The 19,251-nt window shown below is 45.7% G+C and overlaps 1 protein-coding gene across 1 annotated transcript in view; it reads left to right on the forward strand.

The window, feature by feature from the left end:
• Positions 1–351: 351 nt before the first annotated feature.
• The window catches only part of RHBG (Rh family B glycoprotein), a gene marked incomplete at its 3' end in the record, with an annotated part of 31,594 nt that continues 12,694 nt past the window's right edge, over positions 352–19,251 (forward strand). Inside the window, 1 exon segment of the mRNA XM_040332363.1 lies at positions 352–633. Coding sequence (XP_040188297.1) covers positions 447–633 — 187 coding nt within the window.

Consider the following 19,251-nt stretch of genomic DNA (forward strand, 5'->3'; position numbering starts at 1 on the left):
CCCTTATTTTCGATCGTCTTATTTCCCTTTAATTTATTATTATTATTATAATATTATTATTATTACTATAAAAGTGAAATGTTAATTTTCCTTTGTTAAAATAAAAATGAATAATTGTTTTAAATATATAAAAATAAAAGTTAATCAGCCCTTATTTTCGATGGTCTTATTTCCCTTTAATTATTATTTTTTTGTTATTGTGCGCTGTCGCTTTAATGGCGGTGAGAACAGCTGCGATGCGAGAAGCAGAAAGGTGAGATTGCCCCATCATCGGGAGACCTTTGGATCTGATTATTTGCCGGGACTTGCAGGGAGGGGGGCGGGGACACACAGGAGAGTCCTTGTTAGCAGGAGGGGGCGGGGTCAGCCCAGCCATAAGATTCAATGTCTTCTCCGGAGAGGATCCACACTTCCACCGACTTCCCACCCGGACCTTCTCCTCCACCATGGGCCACCACTCCACCAACATGAGGGTCAAGCTCCCCGTCTTCTGCCTGGTCCTGGAGGCCGTCACCATCGTCCTCTTCGCCATCTTCGTCCGATACGACCACGAAACCGACGCCAACGCCTGGCACCAGGAACTCAACCAGAGCAAGACCAATGCCGACAACGACTTCTACTACCGATACGCCAGTAAGTGCCCCGAATACTTCGCAAAAAAAAAAACGTTTTCTTTTGGGTAGGGAAGGGTTAAAAAAAGTGTCCCCCCCCCCTCCCCCTCCTGTCCGGGTGACACCAACTGGCAAGAGAGCTCTCCAAAGAGAAGCGTACGTACCTATTCTATCCAATCATGGAGATTGTACAATCAGATTGTATGGTGTAGGTGACCCAAAGTTAAGGGTGTCCAACCAAAACCAATCGGATCTAAAGGAGATTGGGTCACCTACACTATACAATCACCTCCTCCTTTTTAGATCCGATTGGATAGAATCCGTTTGTCCTATGATATCGTTTTGGTTGGACACCCTTAACTTTGTACAACCAGATTGTATAGTGTAGGTGACCCATATATATCCTATATCATAGGACAATTCTATTCAATCCAATCAGATCTAAAGGAGATTGGGTCACCTACACTATACAATCTGGGTTGTACAAAGTTAAGGGTGTCCAACCTTATCGTTTTGGTTGGACACCCTTAACATTGGGTCACCTACACTAAACAATCTCCTCCTTTTTAGATCTGATTGGATAGAATCGGTTTGTCCTACGATATAGTTTTGGTTGGACACCCTTAACTTTGGGTCACCTACACGATACAATCTGATTGTACAGCGTTAAGCATGTCCAACCAAAACTATATCCTTGGACAAACCTAGTCTATCCAATCGGTTCTAAAGGAGATCAGATTGTATGGTGTGGGTGACCCAAAGTTAAGGGTGTCCAACCCAAATGATAACATAGGACAAACCCGATTTTTATCCAATCAAGTAGATTTTACAACCAGATTGTATAGGGTTATCCAATCAGATCTAAAGGAGATTGGGTCACCTACACCATACAATCTGGTTGTACACTCTCCTTTAGAACTGATTGGATAGAATCGGTTTGTCCTATTTTATCGTTTTGGTTGGACACCCTTTACTCTGTACAACCAGATTGTATTGTGTAGGTGACCCAGAGTAAAGGGTGTCCAACCAAAACGATATCATAGGACAAACCGATTCTATCCAATCAGTTCTAAAAGGAGAAGATTGGGTCACCTACACAATACAATCTCCTTTAGATCTGATTGGATAACTCTATACAATCTGGTTGTAAAATCTACTTGATTGGATAGAATCGGTTTGTCCTATTTTATCGTTTTGGTTGGACACCCTTAACTTTGGGTCACCCACACTATACAATCTGATCTCCTTTAGATCTGATTGGATAGACTAGGTTTCTAGTTTTGGTTGGACATGCTTAACGCTGTACAATCAGATTGTATGGTGTAGGTGACCCAGAGTTAAGGGTGTCCAACCAAAACTATATCGTAGGACAAACCGATTCTATCCAATCGGATCTAAAAGGAGGAGATTGTATGGTGTAGGTGACCCAATCTCCTTTAGATCCGATTGGATAGAATCGGTTTGTCCTATGATATAGTTTTGGTTGGACACCTTTAACTTTGGGTCACCTACACCATACAATCTGGTTGGATAGACTAGGTTTGTCCTATGATATAGTTTTTGGTTGGACATGCTTAACGCTGTACAATCAGATTGTATTGTGTAGGTGGCCCAGAGTTAAGGGTGTCCAACCAAAGCGATAAAATAGGACAAACCGATTCGATCCAATCAAGTAGATTTTATAACCAGATTGTATAGGGTTATCCAATCGGATCTAAAGGAGATTGTACAACCAGATTGTATGGTGTAGGTGACCCAAAGTTAAGGGTGTCCAACCAAAAGTATATCATAGGACAAACCGATTTCTATCCAATCAAGTCGATTTTACCACCAGATTGTATAGGGTTATCCAATCAGATCTAAAAGGAGATTGTACAGCTAGATTGTATCATGAACGCCGACCATACACTGTACAATCCCTGTTTTATGGCGGCCACACGCTTCCATTTTTTTTTTTTTATTATTCGTTCAAAAACAAACATCAAATGAGGGAAAGATCGAATAGCCGTAACTTCCCTTGCGATCGGTTTCAGCTCAGAGTCGATCGGGCAGGGGGGGGGGGGAGTTGTCGTTTTTACATCAATCGATTCCGCCGAGATACGATCGTATTAGGATCTGTCAGGTTTTCTGATTACGCGGTGTAAACCGAGACGTGATTGACTATCAATCGCCATCCATTTTCACCCCCTACGTATGTGTGTCTGTGTGGCATATCGATCCAATGGGTTCGTCGACTTTAGACCGATTATTCCTGTAGGTAGAGATTGACCACAGTAGAAATCGATCTTTTTATGGAAGTGTGTGTGGCCACCATGAGGCTGACCATACACGATACAATCTGATTGTACGATCTCCTTTTTACAGTCATCAAAACTGTGCAGTAGGAGGGCGAACCTGATCCATCCAATCAGGCGAGCCCTTGCACTGCATTATATGATGGAAGATCTAAAAGAGAATGTACAATCAGATTGTATAATGTATGGCCAGCCTAACGGTGTTCATACACACTTCCATAATCGATCATCAGCTATTCCAATCAAATCCCTTCCAATAGAAATGATCAATCTACAAGCCAACAACCTAGTCGATCGATACGACATACACAGGGGGGAAGTGACTTCCGATCCATAGTTAAGATGCAGTCAAACTTACGATTGTACGCAGTCCATTGCATCTCTGTTCCCATCTCCTCCTAATCTGAGCGATCGAAATACGATCGTATTTGCGAACTAAGTATCTGAGTTTGAGTCTGAGTTTTTTTTACTCCCTGACCGATCGGTTCGGTTTGATCGATCTAAATCGAGTCCAAATTGACTGGAAGGGAAGATATGCGTGTGCGATTGTATTTCTATTCGATCGTTTTGATCCAATTTCACATTAATCATAAAATTGAAGCGTGTATGGCCACCACTGTTACTGGAAAATGTGTCCCCATTGGAAGATTCCCCTTCTCTTCCTGTCCTGGTGACAAATCGGTGTCCCCATTGAAAAATTCCCCTTCTTTTCCTGTGCTGGTAACAAATCTGTGTCCCCATTGGAAGATTCCCCTTCTCTTCCTGTCCTGGTGACAAATCGGTGTCCCCATTGGAAGATTCCCCTTCTCTTCCTGGTAACAAATCGGTGTCCCCATTGGAAGATTCCCCCTCTCTTCCTGTCCCGGTGACAAATCGGTGTCCCCATTGGAAGATTCCCCCTCTCTTCCTGTCCCGGTGACAAATCGGTGTCCCCATTGGAAGATTCCCCTTTTCTTCCTGTCCTGGTGATAAATTGGTGTCCCCAGTGGAAGATTCCCCTTCTTTTCCTGTCCTGGTGACAAATCGGTGTCCCCATTGGAAGATTCCCCTTCTCTTCCTGTGCTGATAACAAATCTGTGTCCCCATTGGAAGATTCCCCTTTTCTTCCTGTCCTGGTGACAAATCTGTGGACTTTTCAATGCGTTTCTTGCAGATACAGAAAACCTGAACCCTGAGTTAATAACAGCAAAACCCCTTTATTTTTTTTTTGCCCGCAGCGGTGAAGCACCCGCAATTTTGAGATTCCCCCTCTCTTCCTGGTAACAAATCGGTGTCCCCATTGGAAAATTCCCCTTCTCTTCCTGTCCTGGTAACAAATCGGTGTCCCCATTGGAAGATTCCCCTTCTCTTCCTGTCCTGGTGACAAATCGGTGTCCCCATTGGAAGATTCCCCCTCTCTTCCTGGTAACAAACCGGTGTCCCCATTGGAAGATTCCCTTTCTCTTCCTGTCCTGGTGACAAATCTGTGTCCCCATTGGAAGATTCCCCCTCTCTTCCTGTCCTGGTAAACAAATCTGTGTCCCCATTGGAAGAAATGTCCTTCTCTTCCTTTCCTGGTGACAAATCTGTGTCCCCATTGGAAGATTCCCCCTCTCTTCCTGTCCTGGTAAACAAATCGGTGTCCCCAGTGGAAGATCCCCCCTCTCTTCCTGTCCTGGTGACAAATCGGTGTCCCCATTGGAAGATCCCCCCTCTCTTCCTGTCCTGGTAACAAATCGGTGTCCCCAGTGGAAGTTTCCCCCTCTCTTCCTGTCCTGGTGACAAATCGGTGTCCCCATTGGAAGATTTTCCCCTCTCTTCCTGTCCTGCTGACAAATCGGTGTCCCCATTGGAAGATTCCCCCTCTCTTCCTGTCCTGGTAAACAAATCGGTGTCCCCAGTGGAAGATCCCCCCTCTCTTCCTGTCCTGGTGACAAATCGGTGTCCCCATTGGAAGATTCCCCCTCTCTTCCTGTCCTGCTGACAAATCGGTGTCCCCATTGGAAGATTCCCCCTCTCTTCCTGTCCTGGTGACAAATCGGTGTCCCCATTGGAAGATTCCCCCTCTCTTCCTGTCCTGCTGACAAATCGGTGTCCCCATTGGAAGATTCCCCCTCTCTTCCTGTCCTGGTGACAAATCGGTGCCCCCATTGGAAGATTCCCCCTCTCTTCCTGTCCTGCTGACAAATCGGTGTCCCCATTGGAAGATTCCCCCTCTCTTCCTGTCCTGGTAAACAAATCGGTGTCCCCAGTGGAAGATCCCCCCTCTCTTCCTGTCCTGCTGACAAATCGGTGTCCCCATTGGAAGATTCCCCCTCTCTTCCTGTCCCGGTGACAAATCTGTGTCCCCAGTGGAAGATCCCCCTCTCTTCCTGTCCTGGTAAACAAATCTGTGTCCCCATTGGAAGATCCCCCCTCTCTTCTTGGTAACAAACCGGTGTCCCCATTGGAAGATCCCCCTTCTCTTCCTGTACCGGTGACAAATCGGTGTCCACATTGGAAGATTCCCCCTCTCTTCCTGTCCCGGTGACAAATTTGATACAAAGTGGTCAATCTGCTTCCAATTGCAAATCAGGTTACGTTGATATATGTGTGGGTCAAGAACGCATTTCAGACTCGCAGGCGAAACGCGTTACCCTTTAGCAGCAGCTGATGCAAGGGGGGGTCATATTTTTTATGGCGCCCCCACGCATCAGAAAAGTGCCTGCATTTTCGCACGCACAGAACCCTATAGTGCCGCAGCACCATGCCCTGTTCTGTGTGACGCTTTTTAAAAAAAAAAAAGGGGCGGGAATTTTTTCTGCGCCTCTTGCAGACACAGCAACCCTGAACCCGGAGTTACTAACTGCATCAGTTACTGACGCGCACCGGTAAAGTGCCCGCCTTTCTTGCAGGTACAGCAACCCTGGTATTATTTTATGCACCCCCCTCCCCCACGCTGTGCCCACATCTTATTTGTGAAACCGCAGGGTGTCGCAGCAGCGGGTTGTTAGGGGGGGGGGGGGGGGGGGGGAGGGACTTTTCTATGCGTTTCTTGCAGATACAGAAAACCTGAACCCTGAGTTAATAACAGCAAAACCCCTTTATTTTTTTTGCACGCAGCGGTGAAGCACCCGCAATTTGCCCATGTGAAAGCAAGACGGGGCTGCAGCGCTATACTGTCCCGTGAGACACGTTTTTAAAAAAGAGGCGGAGACCTTTATTACACTTCTTCCCCTTTTTTTTTTTTTTTTTCCTTGTTGTAGGTTCTTACCTGAGTTAATAACAGCAAAACCCCTTTATTTATTTTTTGCACGCAGCGGTGAAGTACCCGCAATTTTGCCCATGTGAAAGCAAAGGGGGTGAGACACATTTAAAAAAAAAAACACCACTACTACACTTCTTCTTTTTTTTTTTTTTTTTAGGTACGGGAACCCTGAATGAATAACAGCAACCCTATTATTATATGTACACCCCCCCACCCCCATGCCCACATCTTCTCATTTGTGAAGCCGCAGGGTGCCACAGCACTATACGGTCCCATGTGACGCCTTTTTAAAAAAGAGGAGGAGACTTTTTTTATGCATTTCTTGCAGATATAGCAACCCTGAGTTAACAACAACCCTTCTTTTTTTATCTTTTGCACGCAGCGGTGAAGTACCCGCAATTTCGCTCATGTGAAAGCAAGACGGGGCTGCAGCACTATACGGTCCCTTATAGACACATTTTTAAAAAAGAGGCGGAGACCTTTACTACACTTTTTTTTTTTTTTTTTTTTTTTTTTGTAGGTTCTTACCTGAATGAATAACAGCAACCCTGTTATTCTATGTACCCCCCACCCCACCCCCATGCCCACATCTTCTCATTTGTGAAACCGCAGGGTGCTGCAGCACTATACGGTCCTGTGCAACAGGTTGTTGAAAAAGAGGCAGAGACTTTTCTATGCATTGCTTGCAAAACCTGAACACTGAGTTAATAACAGCAAAACGCCTTTTATTTTATTTGTCTTTTTTAATTTTTATTGCACGCAGCAGTGAAGTACCCGCAATTTTGCTCTTGTGAAAGCAAGACGGGGCTGCAGCACCATACGGTTCCGGAGACTTTTTTTCTCACACTTTTATTATTTTTGTAGGTATGGGAACCCTGAATGAAAAGCAGTAACCCTGTTTTTATTTATTTTATTGTTATGCCCCCCCCCCACATTTTTTTGCATTTGTAAAACCACAGGGTGCCGCAGCACTATACGGTCCCATGTGGCGCGTTTTAAAAAAGGGGCGGAGACTTATTTTTTTTATGCATTTCTTGCAGAAACAGCAACCCTGAGTTAATAACAGCAGCCCTTCTTTTTTTTTTTTGTCTTTTTTTTTTTTTATTGCACGCAGCAGTGAAGTACCCGCAATTTTGCTCATGTGAAAGCAAGATGGTGAGACACATTTAAAAAAAAAAAAAAGAGGCGGAGACCTTTACTACACTTTTTTTTTTTTTTTTTGTAGGTACAGGGTTCAGGGTTGCCGTACCTACAAAAAAAGTGTAGTAAGGTCTCCGCCCCCCCTTTTTTTTTATGTGTCTCACCATCTTGCTTTCACATGAGCAAAATTGCGGGTACTTCACTGCTGCGTGCAATAATAAAAAAAAAGGGGTTGCTATAATTTTATTTTTTTTATTGCACGCACGCAGCAGTGAAGTACCCGCAAGACGTGTTTTTTTTTTTTTTTAAAAAAGGGCGGAGAGTTTTTCCACACTTTTTTTTTATATGTATGGGAACCCTGAATGAATAGCAGCAGCCCTGTGTTTTTTTTTTGTTTTTTTTTTTTTTATGCCACGCCCACATTTTCACATTCGTGAAACCGCAGGGTGCCGCAGCACTATACGGTCCTGTGCAAAAAAAAAAAGGAGGCTGTGTTGCTATTTTCTCCATATTATTTGTCTAGCGCCCCCTACTGGTCCGAGCGGATCAGTACTTCTCTGGAGGCCTCATTTACACCATATTTAGTGTGCGCAGAAGCGGCGTGCACAGGGGTGCGTTCTGAGCAACGCCGATGGCTAGTGTGAACAAGCTCTCATCTGAGGTGCGTTTTTTTTTTAAGGCTCGTCGGAACATGCGGCAAAAAATGTGGCGTCCACCTTCTTCTTCTTTTTTTTTTTTTTTTTTTATTATTATTATTTTTGGGGTAGATTCAGGTACTTGCGTTTCTTCTTACGGCGGCGCAGCGTATCGTATTTACGCTACGCCGCCGTAACTTACAGGAGCAAGTGCAGTATTCGCAAAGCACTTGCTCCGTAAGTTGCGGCGGCGTAGCGTAAATGGGGCCGGCGTAAGCGCGCGTAATTCAAATGTGGAAGGGGGGCGTGTTTTATGTAAATGTATGATGACCTGACGCATGCGCCGTCCGTGTACATATCCCAGTGTGCATTGCTTCCAAGTACGGCGCAACGACGTATTGGTTTCGACGTGAACGTAAATTATGTCCAGCCCTATTCGCGAACGACTTGCGCAAACGACGTAAAAAATTCAAATTTCGAAGCGGGAACGACGTCCATACTTAACATTGGCCGCGCCTCCTAATAGCAGGAGCAACGTTACGCAGAAAAAGCCTTAACGCAAACGACGTAAAAAACTACCGCCGGGCGCACGTACGTTTGTGAATCGGCGTATTTAGGTAATTTGCATATTCTACGCCGAAAACAACGGAAGCGCCCCTAGCGGCCAACGTAATATTGCACACAATTCTACGCCGCCGCATTTAAGTTACGTCGGCGGAGGAAGCCTATTTTTTTAGCGTATCTGCCTTTGAGAATCGGCATAACAATACGCTGGCGCAGATTTAAAATTACGGCGGCGAATCATTATTATTTATTTTTTATCGTGTGTTGGACTGACCTGCAGCCAATTGCATTGCTCTTGCGTTGGGACTGGGGGCTCTTGGGGTGAATTATGTTCAGCAATTGCCCCGTCGGCCGCCTCGTTGCGGCCCTTGATGTAGAATTTCCGCTCTTTGGGTCAGTCGGAGTTGGAGAAAATTGATAAAAATTCTAAAATAGTTTCAGGAAAAAAAAAAAAAAAAAAAAAGACACGGCTACAGTGAGGAGTGAGCGCGGGCGCGGCATTCCTGCAGCAGGTTGGACAAGGTTGGGGGCGGTGGGGCTGGAGAGGTCTGCAGGAGGTTCAAAAACCGGACAGTTTAATCAAAATGGGAACGGCCACGGGGCGGATTTAAGAAAAAAAAGAATTGTTTTGAGTCGTGGGACCGACCGGTTTGCAGAAGTTATGTAGGTTGGGCGTCGCCTTGGGTTGCGTTACGTAATAAGAGCCGTGCCAGATATTTTTAGGCAAGTTTGGGCGCATTGGAAGCCCATTCATATCAATGGCTTGCCCTATCGCAATGTTATTGGTGACATTACGCACATGGGGGGGGGGGGATTATAATAGTAACCATCTTTATACATAATATATATATATATAATATTATTATTAGTACAACTAAATAAAACGTTTTTATAAATAAATCAATAATATATCATCATTTATAAAAATATTTTGTTTTTAAGTACTACTACTACTAAATGTGTAAAAATAAAATTGTATAAATAATTAATAAAAAAATGTTTTTATAAATAAAAATAAAATAAAAAATATATATAAAAAAAAAAAAAAATTATAGAAACATTTTGGGCCAGATTCACGAACAATTACGGCGTAACGTATGTCCTTTACATTACTCCGCCGCAAGTTTTCGTCGTAAGTGCTTGATTCACAAAGCACTTGCGTGTAAATTTGCGGCGGCGTAGCGTAAAGCCGTCCGGCGCAAGCCCGCCTAATTCAAATGGGGCGCGTACCATTTAAATTAGGCGCGTTCCCGTGCCGAACGTTCGGCGCATGCTCCGTTAGGAAATTTCCCGCCTTGCTTAGCGCGAAATTACGGCGCCCCGACGTATCTTTTTGAACGGCAACGTCGGTATTCCCGGATGTCTTACGCAAAAAATAAAAAAAAATTTAAACTTCGACGCGGGAACGACGGCCATACTTTAACATGGCTGGTCTCAATCTAAGCCATGAAATAGCAGGCTTAAGTTTGCGAGGGGGGGGGGGGGGAAACCGTCTAGCGACGACGTAAGAGAATGCGACGAACGCGCGTACCTTCGTGGATCGCCGTAAACAGCTAATTTGCATACCCGACGCGGAAAATTACGCAAACTCCACCCAGCGGGTGCCGGAGAATTACACCTACGATCCGAAGGCGTACAAAGCCGTACACCTGTCGGATCTTAGCCAAATGCCGCTGTATCTTGTTTGTGAATCACAAATAAAGATACGACGCGGCAAATTTGAAAGTACGCCGGAGTATCAGCAGATACTCCGGCGTACTTCTTCTCTGAATCTGGCCCTATGTTTTTAAGTACTACTACTACTACTAAATTTGTAAAATTAAAATTGTATAAATACTAAATAAAAACAATTTTTTTTTATATAAATACATTTTTTTTTATATATATAATGATAGAAACATTTTGTTTTTATGTAGTAGTATAATTGTATTATTGTTATTAGTATTATTCATACAAATAAAATAATTATAAAATAAAAATATAATAAATGCAAATATAAAAACAAGATTATATTATTAATTACAAAAAAATATATATCTATCTATTACATTACAGTTTCTCACAAAAGTAAGTACACCCCTCACATTTCTGTTAATCTTTTCTTCTATCTTTTCATGTGACAACACTGATGAAATGACACTTTTTTTTAGCCGGATTCAGAAACACTTACGACGGCGTATCAGTAGAGTCCGAATGCGGCGCCGTCGTATCTATAAGCGTATTCTCAAACTGAGATACGCTTCTCTGTTGCTAAGATACAACCGGCGTAAGTCTCCTACGCCGTCGTATCTTAGCTGCATATTTACGCTGACCGCTAGGGGCGCGTACGTTTGATTTACGCCTAGAATATGCAAATGACCTAGATACGCCGATTCACGAACGTACTTGCGCCCGATACGCTGTTTACGTAAGGCGTTTTTCTGGCGTAAAGATAAACCACCAAAAAGATGGCGCAAGCCCATGTAAGGTATAGGCGATGAAACAGCCGTCGTATTTTACGTTGTTTGCGTAAGCGTACGTGAATGGGGCTGGGCGTAGGTTACGTTCACGTCGAAAGCAAGGAGTATTTGCGACGTGATTCCGAGCATGCGCGCGCATGCGCCATACCAACGGCCCTCATTTACATGGAGCACGCCCCCTACCTGCCTAATTTGAATTAGGCGGGGTTACGCCGGCACATTTACGCTACGCCGCCGTAACTTAGGACGCAAGTTCTTTGTGAATGCAGCACCTGCCTCTCTAAGTTACTGCAGCGTAGTGTATGTGAGATGCGCTACGCCCGCACAAACTTAAGCCAGTCTTTCGGAATCTGGCAAGTTGTGTCTACAATGTTGTGTAGTGAGTAGGGTTGTCCCGATACCACTTTTTTAGGACTGAGTACAAGTACCGATACTTTTTTTTATGTACTCGCCGATACCGAATACCGATACTTTTTTTTAAATGTCCCCCCACAAATGCAGCCATGTCCCCCCACAAATGCAGCCATGTCCCCCCACATATGCAGCCAAGTCCCCCCCACATATGCAGCCATGTCCCCCATATACACAGCCATGTCCCCAACATATTGCAGCCATGTCCCCCGTAGCTGTTATGATGATGCAGGCGCCGCCGCCGCCGCCGCCACGTTATTCCCCGCAGCGGGGAACATTACAGACAGCGTTCGTTTGAATAGCTGTTTTGCCCGCCGTGCATAGACACTCCCCCTTGCTTGCGATTGGACAGATCCGTCCAAGGGGGAGTGTCTATGCACGGCGGGCAAAACAGCTATTCAAACGAAAGCTGTCTGTAATGTTCCCCCGCCGCGGTGATTAACGTGGCAGCGGCGGTGGGGGCGGCGGGGGGGGATGGGGGGTGGAAGTATTCTATTGTAGTATTAGCGGGAGTACGAGTACTCCCGCTAATACTCGGTATCGGTCCCGATACCGATACTGGTATCGGTATCGGGACAACCCTAGTAGTGAGTGTACAGCTTGTATAACAGTGTATATTTGCTGTCCCCTCAAAATAACTCAACACACAGCCATTAATGTCTAAACCGCTGGCAACAAAAGTGAGTACACCCCTAAGTGAAAATTTCCAAATTGGGCCCAAAGTGTCAATATTTCGTGTGGCCGCCATTATTTTCCAGCACTGCCTTAACCATACCTCCCAACATTTTGAGATGGAAATGAGGGACCCCTACTAGCAAACGTATGTAGGCATAGCCAGCTCTTCCTATACGGTTATCTATGGAGGAGCAGCGTTGTCACCCAAGGCCACTCTTCTGATTTGCTCTACACACCTCTCCCGCTCTCCTATTCTCTGTTACACAGGGAGGAGGCACTTTGTACTTTGCAAAAGATAGCTGAGAAGGCTGATAACAGTGTCTGAGATTTCCGTTCAGAACCTCCGAACTACCACAATGCGTATCGGGATAAAGAGTGTTTCTTGCATTTCCTGTACAGACCCGGGAACTCAGCACAGGGATGGTGGGAACCCCTCATAATGGGCACAGCGGGTGTACAGACCCGGGAACTCAGCACAGGGATGGTGGGAACCCCTCATAATGGGCACAGCGGGTGTACAGACCCGGGAACTCAGCACAGGGATGGTGGGAACCCCTCATAATGGGCACAGCAGGTGTACAGACCCGGGAACTCAGCACAGGGATGGTGGGAACCCCTCATAATGGGCACAGCAGGTGTACAGACCCGGGAACTCAGCACAGGGATGGTGGGAACCCCTCATAATGGGCACAGCAGGGGTACAGACCTGGGCACTCAGCACAGGGATGGTGGGAACCCCTCATAATGGGCACAGCGGGTGTACAGACCCGGGAACTCAGCACAGGGATGGTGGGAACCCCTCATAATGGGCACAGCAGGTGTACAGACCCGGGAACTCAGCACAGGGATGGTGGGAACCCCTCATAATGGGCACAGCAGGTGTACAGACCCGGGAACTCAGCACAGGGATGGTGGGAACCCCTCATAATGGGCACAGCAGGTGTACAGACCCGGGAACTCAGCACAGGGATGGTGGGAACCCCTTATAATGGGCACAGCAGGGGTACAGACCTGGGCACTCAGCACAGGGATGGTGGGAACCCCTCATAATGGGCACAGCGGGTGTACAGACCCGGGAACTCAGCACAGGGATGGTGGGAACCCCTCATAATGGGCACAGCAGGTGTACAGACCCGGGAACTCAGCACAGGGATGGTGGGAACCCCTCATAATGGGCACAGCGGGTGTACAGACTCGGGAACTCAGCACAGGGATGGTGGGAACCCCTCATAATGGGCACAGCAGGTGGGCAGACCTGGGAACTCACCACAGGGATGGTGGGAACCCCTCATAATGGGCACAGCGGGTGTACAGACCCGGGAACTCAGCACAGGGATGGTGGGAACCCCTCATAATGGGCACAGCAGGTGTACAGACAAAGGAACTCAGCACAGGAATGGTGGGAACCCCTCATAATGGGCACAGCAGGTGTACAGACCCGGGAACTCACCACAGGGATGGTGGGAACCCCTCATAATGGGCACAGCGGGTGTACAGACCCGGGAACTCAGCACAGGGATGGTGGGAACCCCTCATAATGGGCACAGCGGGTGTGCAGACCTGGGAACTCAGCACAGGGATGGTGGGAACCCCCTCATAATGGGCACAAGTCTGTGGGTCATTTGGGTTCAATGAGCATAAACACTCTCTCCAGGTTGTTTGCCATGTATTTGAGTTTATCTTGGAACTGGCGCTCAGTACTCTGGGCCAGATCCACGAAGCAGTTACGCTGGGGTATCTATTGATGCGCCGCGTAACTTCTAGGTTGCTCCGGCGTATCTTTGTTTTGTATCCACAAAACAAGATACGCCTGAAGCTGGGCTAGATCCGACTGGCGTACGTCTTAGTACGCCGTCGGATCTAAGGTGCATATTTACGCTGGCCGCTAGGTGGCGTTTCCGTCGATTTCCGCGTCGAGTATGCAAATTAGCTAGTTACGGCGATCCACAAACGTACGTCTGGCCGGCGCATTTTTTTTACGTCGTTTGCGTTCGGCTTTTTCCGGCGTATAGTTACCCCTGCTATATGAGGCGTATCCTATGTTAAGTATGGACGTCGTTCCCGCGTCAAATTTTGAAAATTTTACGTCGTTTGCGGAAGTCGTTCGCGAATAGGGCTTTGCGTAGAATGACGTTCACGTTGTAAGCATTGGCTTGTTGCGGGTTAATTTTGAGCATGCGCACTGGGATACCCCCACGCAAAAAAAAAAACGTCATTTACGTCAGGTCAAGACGTATTAACATAAAACACGCCCCCATCTCATCCATTTGAATTGCGCGCCCTTACGCTGCCAAAGTTACACTACGCCGCTGTAACTTACGGCGCAAATTCTTTCAGGATAAGGAAAATACGCTGTAAGTTACAGCGGCGTAGTGTATCGATACACTACGCCGGACGCAACAATGCGCCACGCTACGTGGATCTGGCCCACTGTGTGTGTTTTGGCCACTAGAGGGAGTCTCTCTTTTACTCAAATATGATACAGCAAACATGGGATTCTATAAACATCACTTTTAAACCAGTTCTTCAGCCCCGGACCATTTGGCTGCCCAATGACCGGGCCACTTTTAAAGATTTGGCACTGCGCCGCTTTAACTGACAATTGCGCGACGTGGCTCCCAAACAAAATTGACGTTTTTTTTTGTTTTTTTATAACAAATGGAGATTTCTTTTTGTGGTATTTGATCACCTCTGCGGTTTTTATTTCTGTTGCGCTATAAACAAAAATAGAGCGACAATTTCGAAAAAAATGCTATTTTTTTTTTTTTTACTTTTTGCTATAATAAATATAAATAAATAAATATAAATATATATATATAGTTTAGGCCGATGCGTATTCTTCAACATATTTTTGGTAAAAAAAAAAATCGCAATAAGCGTTTGATTGGTTTGCGCAAAAGTTAGAGCGTCTACAAAATAGGGGATCGTTTTATGGCATTTTTATTAATAATTTTTTTTTTTTTTACTTTACTAGTAATGGCGGTCTCTCTCTCTCTTTCTCTCTCTTTCTCTTTCTCTCTTTCTCTCTTTCTCTCTCTCTTTCTCTCTCTCTCTTTCTCTTTCTCTTTTTCTCTTTCTCTTTTTCTCTTTCTCTTTCTCTCTCTCTCTTTCTCTCTCTTTCTCTCTCTTTCTCTCTCTTTCTCTCTCTTTCTCTCTCTTTCTCTCTCTTTCTCTCTCTTTCTCTTTCTCTCTCTCTTTCTCTCTCTCTTTCTTCGGACACTTTTGGGACCATTGTCATTTTTTACAGCGATCATTTCCTTAAAAATGCACTGATTACTGTAAAACTGGCAGTGAAGGGGTTAACCTGTAGGGGGCGCTGAAGGGGTCAAGTGTGTCGTAGGGAGTGATTCTAACTGTTAGGGGGGCGTGGCTTGCCGTAACACGTCACTGATCCACTGTTCTCGATGAGAGGGAGCAGACGATCAGTGGCCTGTCACTAGGAAGAACGGGGAGATGTTGTGTTTTTACACTGACATCTCTTCGTTCTTCAGCTCCGTGACCCGATCGAGGGACACCGGCAGACATCGAGTCCGAGGGTCCTGCAGGCACGGTCACGGAGCTTGTGACAATGTCGCGAGCGCGCCGCCGCTGGCGGGCACGTCCACGCACCCAGCCAATTAAAGGGGACGTATAAATACGCCCATCTGTGCAGACGTGCCATTCTGTCGACGTAAATCCTCGTGCGGCGGTCGCCAAGCGGTTAAGGTGACCTTTCCAGTAAAAAATAAACTCTGTGCTCTCTATAAACATACTGCAGTCACGTTTCGGCGCCCTCCCCTCTCCTTTCCCGTATTCCGTTAATTATTTTAGATTAAAGATTTGCTTTACAGAACATTGGCTTTTAGTGATGCAAGTCAATCATTAGCTTGCTGAAGACTCCTGGATGGGAGGAATTATTAATTTGGTAATGGGGTTCAAAACAGGCAGATAGAGGAAGGAGCAGAGTCCTCCAGCAGTGCAGAGTATTTCAGGAGAGGAGAGTTATAGAGGAAGGAGAAGAGTCCTCCAGCAGAGTATTTCAGGAGAGGAGAGTTATAGAGGAAGGAGCAGAGTCCTCCAGCAGAGTATTTCAGGAGAGGAGAGTTATAGAGGAAGGAGCAGAGTCCTCCAGCAGAGCATTTCAGGAGGGGAGAGTTATAGAGGAAGGAGCAGTGTCCTCCAGCAGAGCAGAGTATTTCAGGAGAGGAGAGTTATAGAGGAAGGAGCAGAGTCCTCCAGCAGAGCAGAGTATTTCAGGAGAGGAGAGTTATAGAGGAAGGAGCAGAGTCCTCCAGCAGAGTATTTCAGGAGAGGAGAGTTATGGAGGAAGGAGCAGAGTCCTCCAGCAGAGTATTTCAGGAGAGGAGAGTTATAGAGGAAGGAGCAGAGTCCTCCAGTAGAGTATTTCAGGAGAGGAGAGTTATAGAGGAAGGAGCAGAGTCCTCCAGCAGAGTATTTCAGGAGCGGAGAGTTATAGAGGAAGGAGCAGAGTCCTCCAGCAGTGCAGAGTATTTCAGGAGAGGAGAGTTATAGAGGAAGGAGCAGAGTCCTCCAGCAGAGTATTTCAGGAGAGGAGAGTTATAGAGGAAGGAGCAGAGTCCTCCAGCAGAGTATTTCAGGAGAGGAGAGTTATAGAGGAAGGAGCAGAGTCCTCCAGCAAAGTATTTCAGGAGAGGAGAGTTATAGAGGAAGGAGCAGAGTCCTCCAGCAGAGTATTTCAGGAGAGGAGAGTTATAGAGGAAGGAGCAGAGTCCTGGAGCAGAGTATTTCAGGAGAGGAGAGTTATAGAGGAAGGAGCAGAGTCCTCCAGCAGAGTATTTCAGGAGAGGAGAGTTATAGAAGAAGGAGCAGAGTCCTCCAGCACTGAGAGTATTTAAGGAGAGGAGAGTTATAGAGGAAGGAACAGAGTCCTCCAGCAGAGTATTTCAGGAGAGTTATAGAGGAAGGAGCAGAGTCCTCCAGCAGAGTATTTCAGGAGAGGAGAGTTGGAGAGGAAGGAGCAGAGTCCTCCAGCACAGTATTTCAGGAGAGGAGAGTTATAGGGGAAGGAGCAGAGTCCTCCAGCAGAGTATTTCAGGAGAGGAGAGTTATAGAGGAAGGAGCAGAGTCCTCCAGCAGAGTATTTCAGGAGAGGAGAGTTGAAGAGAAAGGAGCAGAGTCCTCCAGCAGAGTATTTCAGGAGAGGAGAGTTATAGAGGAAGGAGCAGAGTCCTCCAGCAGAGTATTTCAGGAGAGGAGAGTTGGAGAGAAAGGAGCAGAGTCCTCCAGCAGAGTATTTCAGGAGAGGAGAGTTATAGAGGAAGGAGCAGAGTCCTCCAGCAGAGTATATCAGGAGAGGAGAGTTAGAGGAAGGAGCAGAGTCCTCCAGCCATACAGGGCAGTGATTTAGGACTCTGATGACGTTATTGGGGGTCGTCACTTTCTCCTCTGTAGGTATCTAATCTCAGGTTTCCAGCTCTGCTGTATACGGATTTGGAGATCTGTCATCATGATGGAAAGGAAAACAACGTTCATCTGTCATCTGCCTGGCTGTGAATAACCTCGGAGAGATTTCACAGACGTTGTCGGGCTGCGTGTTTGACACCGGACCTGAAAAACTCGCTTTCTTGCCTGAAAAAGAAATATGCGGACAGAGGCCGGAGGGCGAGATTTAAAAATAACTGAGCAATTCAAAAGTTACCGTACACACACTTTTTATTGCCGAGGTTTAAAGGCTTTTTCTTTGAGCCGATTCCAGATTTACAAGCTCGCTTTTCCATATTTTTTATTATTCCTATTAAAATATAGAGATTTGTCAATCAACCCCTAGAGGGCGCAGTCACTTAACCACTTCCGGACCGCCGCATGTATATGTACGTCGGCAGAATGTCACATTGGCGTACCCGTACGTCCCTGCCTAGACGTGGGTCGGGGGTCCGTTCGGGACCCCCCCCCCCCCCCGCTACATGCGGCGGTCGGATTCCCGCGGGGAGCGATCCGGGACGAGGGCGCGGCTATTCGTTTCGAGCCGCCCCCTCGCGATCGCTCCCCGGAGCTGAAGAACGGGGAGAGCCGTATGTAAACACGGCTTCCCCGTGCTTCACTGTGGCGGCGCATCGATCGAGTGATCCCTTTTATAGGGACACTCGATCGATGACGTCAGTCCTACAGCCACACCTCCCTACAGTTGTAAACACACACTAGGTGAACCCTAACTCCTACAGCGCCCCCTTGTGGTTAACTCCCAAACTGCAACTGTCATTTTCACAATAAACAATGCAATTTAAATGCATTTTTTTGCTGTGAAAATGACAATGGTCCCAAAAATGTGTCAAAATTGTCTGAAGTGTCCGCCATAATGTCGCAGTCACGAAAAAAATCGCTGATCGCCGCCATTAGTAGTAAAAAAAAAAAAAATTAATAAAAATGCAATAAAACTATCCCTTATTTTGTAAACACTATCAATTTTGCGCAAAGCAATCGATAAACGCTTATTGCGTTTTTTTTTTTTTTTTTTTTTTTTTAACAAAAATAGGTAGAAGAATACGTATCGGCCTAAACTGAGGAAAAAAAATGTTTATATATGTTTTTGGGGGATATTTATTATAGCAAAAAGTAAAAAATATTGCATTTTTTTTTTCAAAATTTTCGCTCTATTTTTGTTTATAGCGCAAAAAATAAAAACCGCAGAGGTGATCAAATACCACCAAAAGAAAGCTCTTTGTGGGGAAAAAAGGACTCCAATTTTGTTTGGGAGCCACGTCGCACGACCGCGCAATTGTCAGTTAAAGCGACGCAGTGCCGAATCGCAAAACCTGGCCTGGGCATTTAGTGGCAAAATAGTCCGGGGCTTAAGTGGTTAATTAAGAAAAAATTATTATTAATTGCATTTTGTACACTTTATTTTTTTTTTATGACATTTTGTAGTGTTATTTTTGGTAAAAAAAAAAATGTAGAAAAATACGTATCGGCCTAAACTGAGGGAAATTTTTATATATATACATGTTTTTTGGGTATATTTATTATAGCAAAAAGTAAAAAATATTGTTTTTTTTTTCAAAATTGTCGCTCTATTTTTGTTTATAGCGCAAAAAATAAAAACCGCAGAGGTGATCAAATACCACCAAAAGAAAGCTCTATTTGTGGGGGGGGGGGGGAAAGGACGTAAATTTTGTTTGGGAGCCACGTCGCACGACCGCGTAATTGTCAGTTAAAGCGACGCAGTGCCGAATCGCAAAAACTGGCCAGGTCCTTTACCTGCCTAAAGGTCCGGGTCTT

This window comes from Rana temporaria, chromosome 13 (genome assembly GCF_905171775.1).
Source record: "Rana temporaria chromosome 13, aRanTem1.1, whole genome shotgun sequence".
Taxonomy (NCBI): Eukaryota; Metazoa; Chordata; class Amphibia; order Anura; family Ranidae; genus Rana; species Rana temporaria.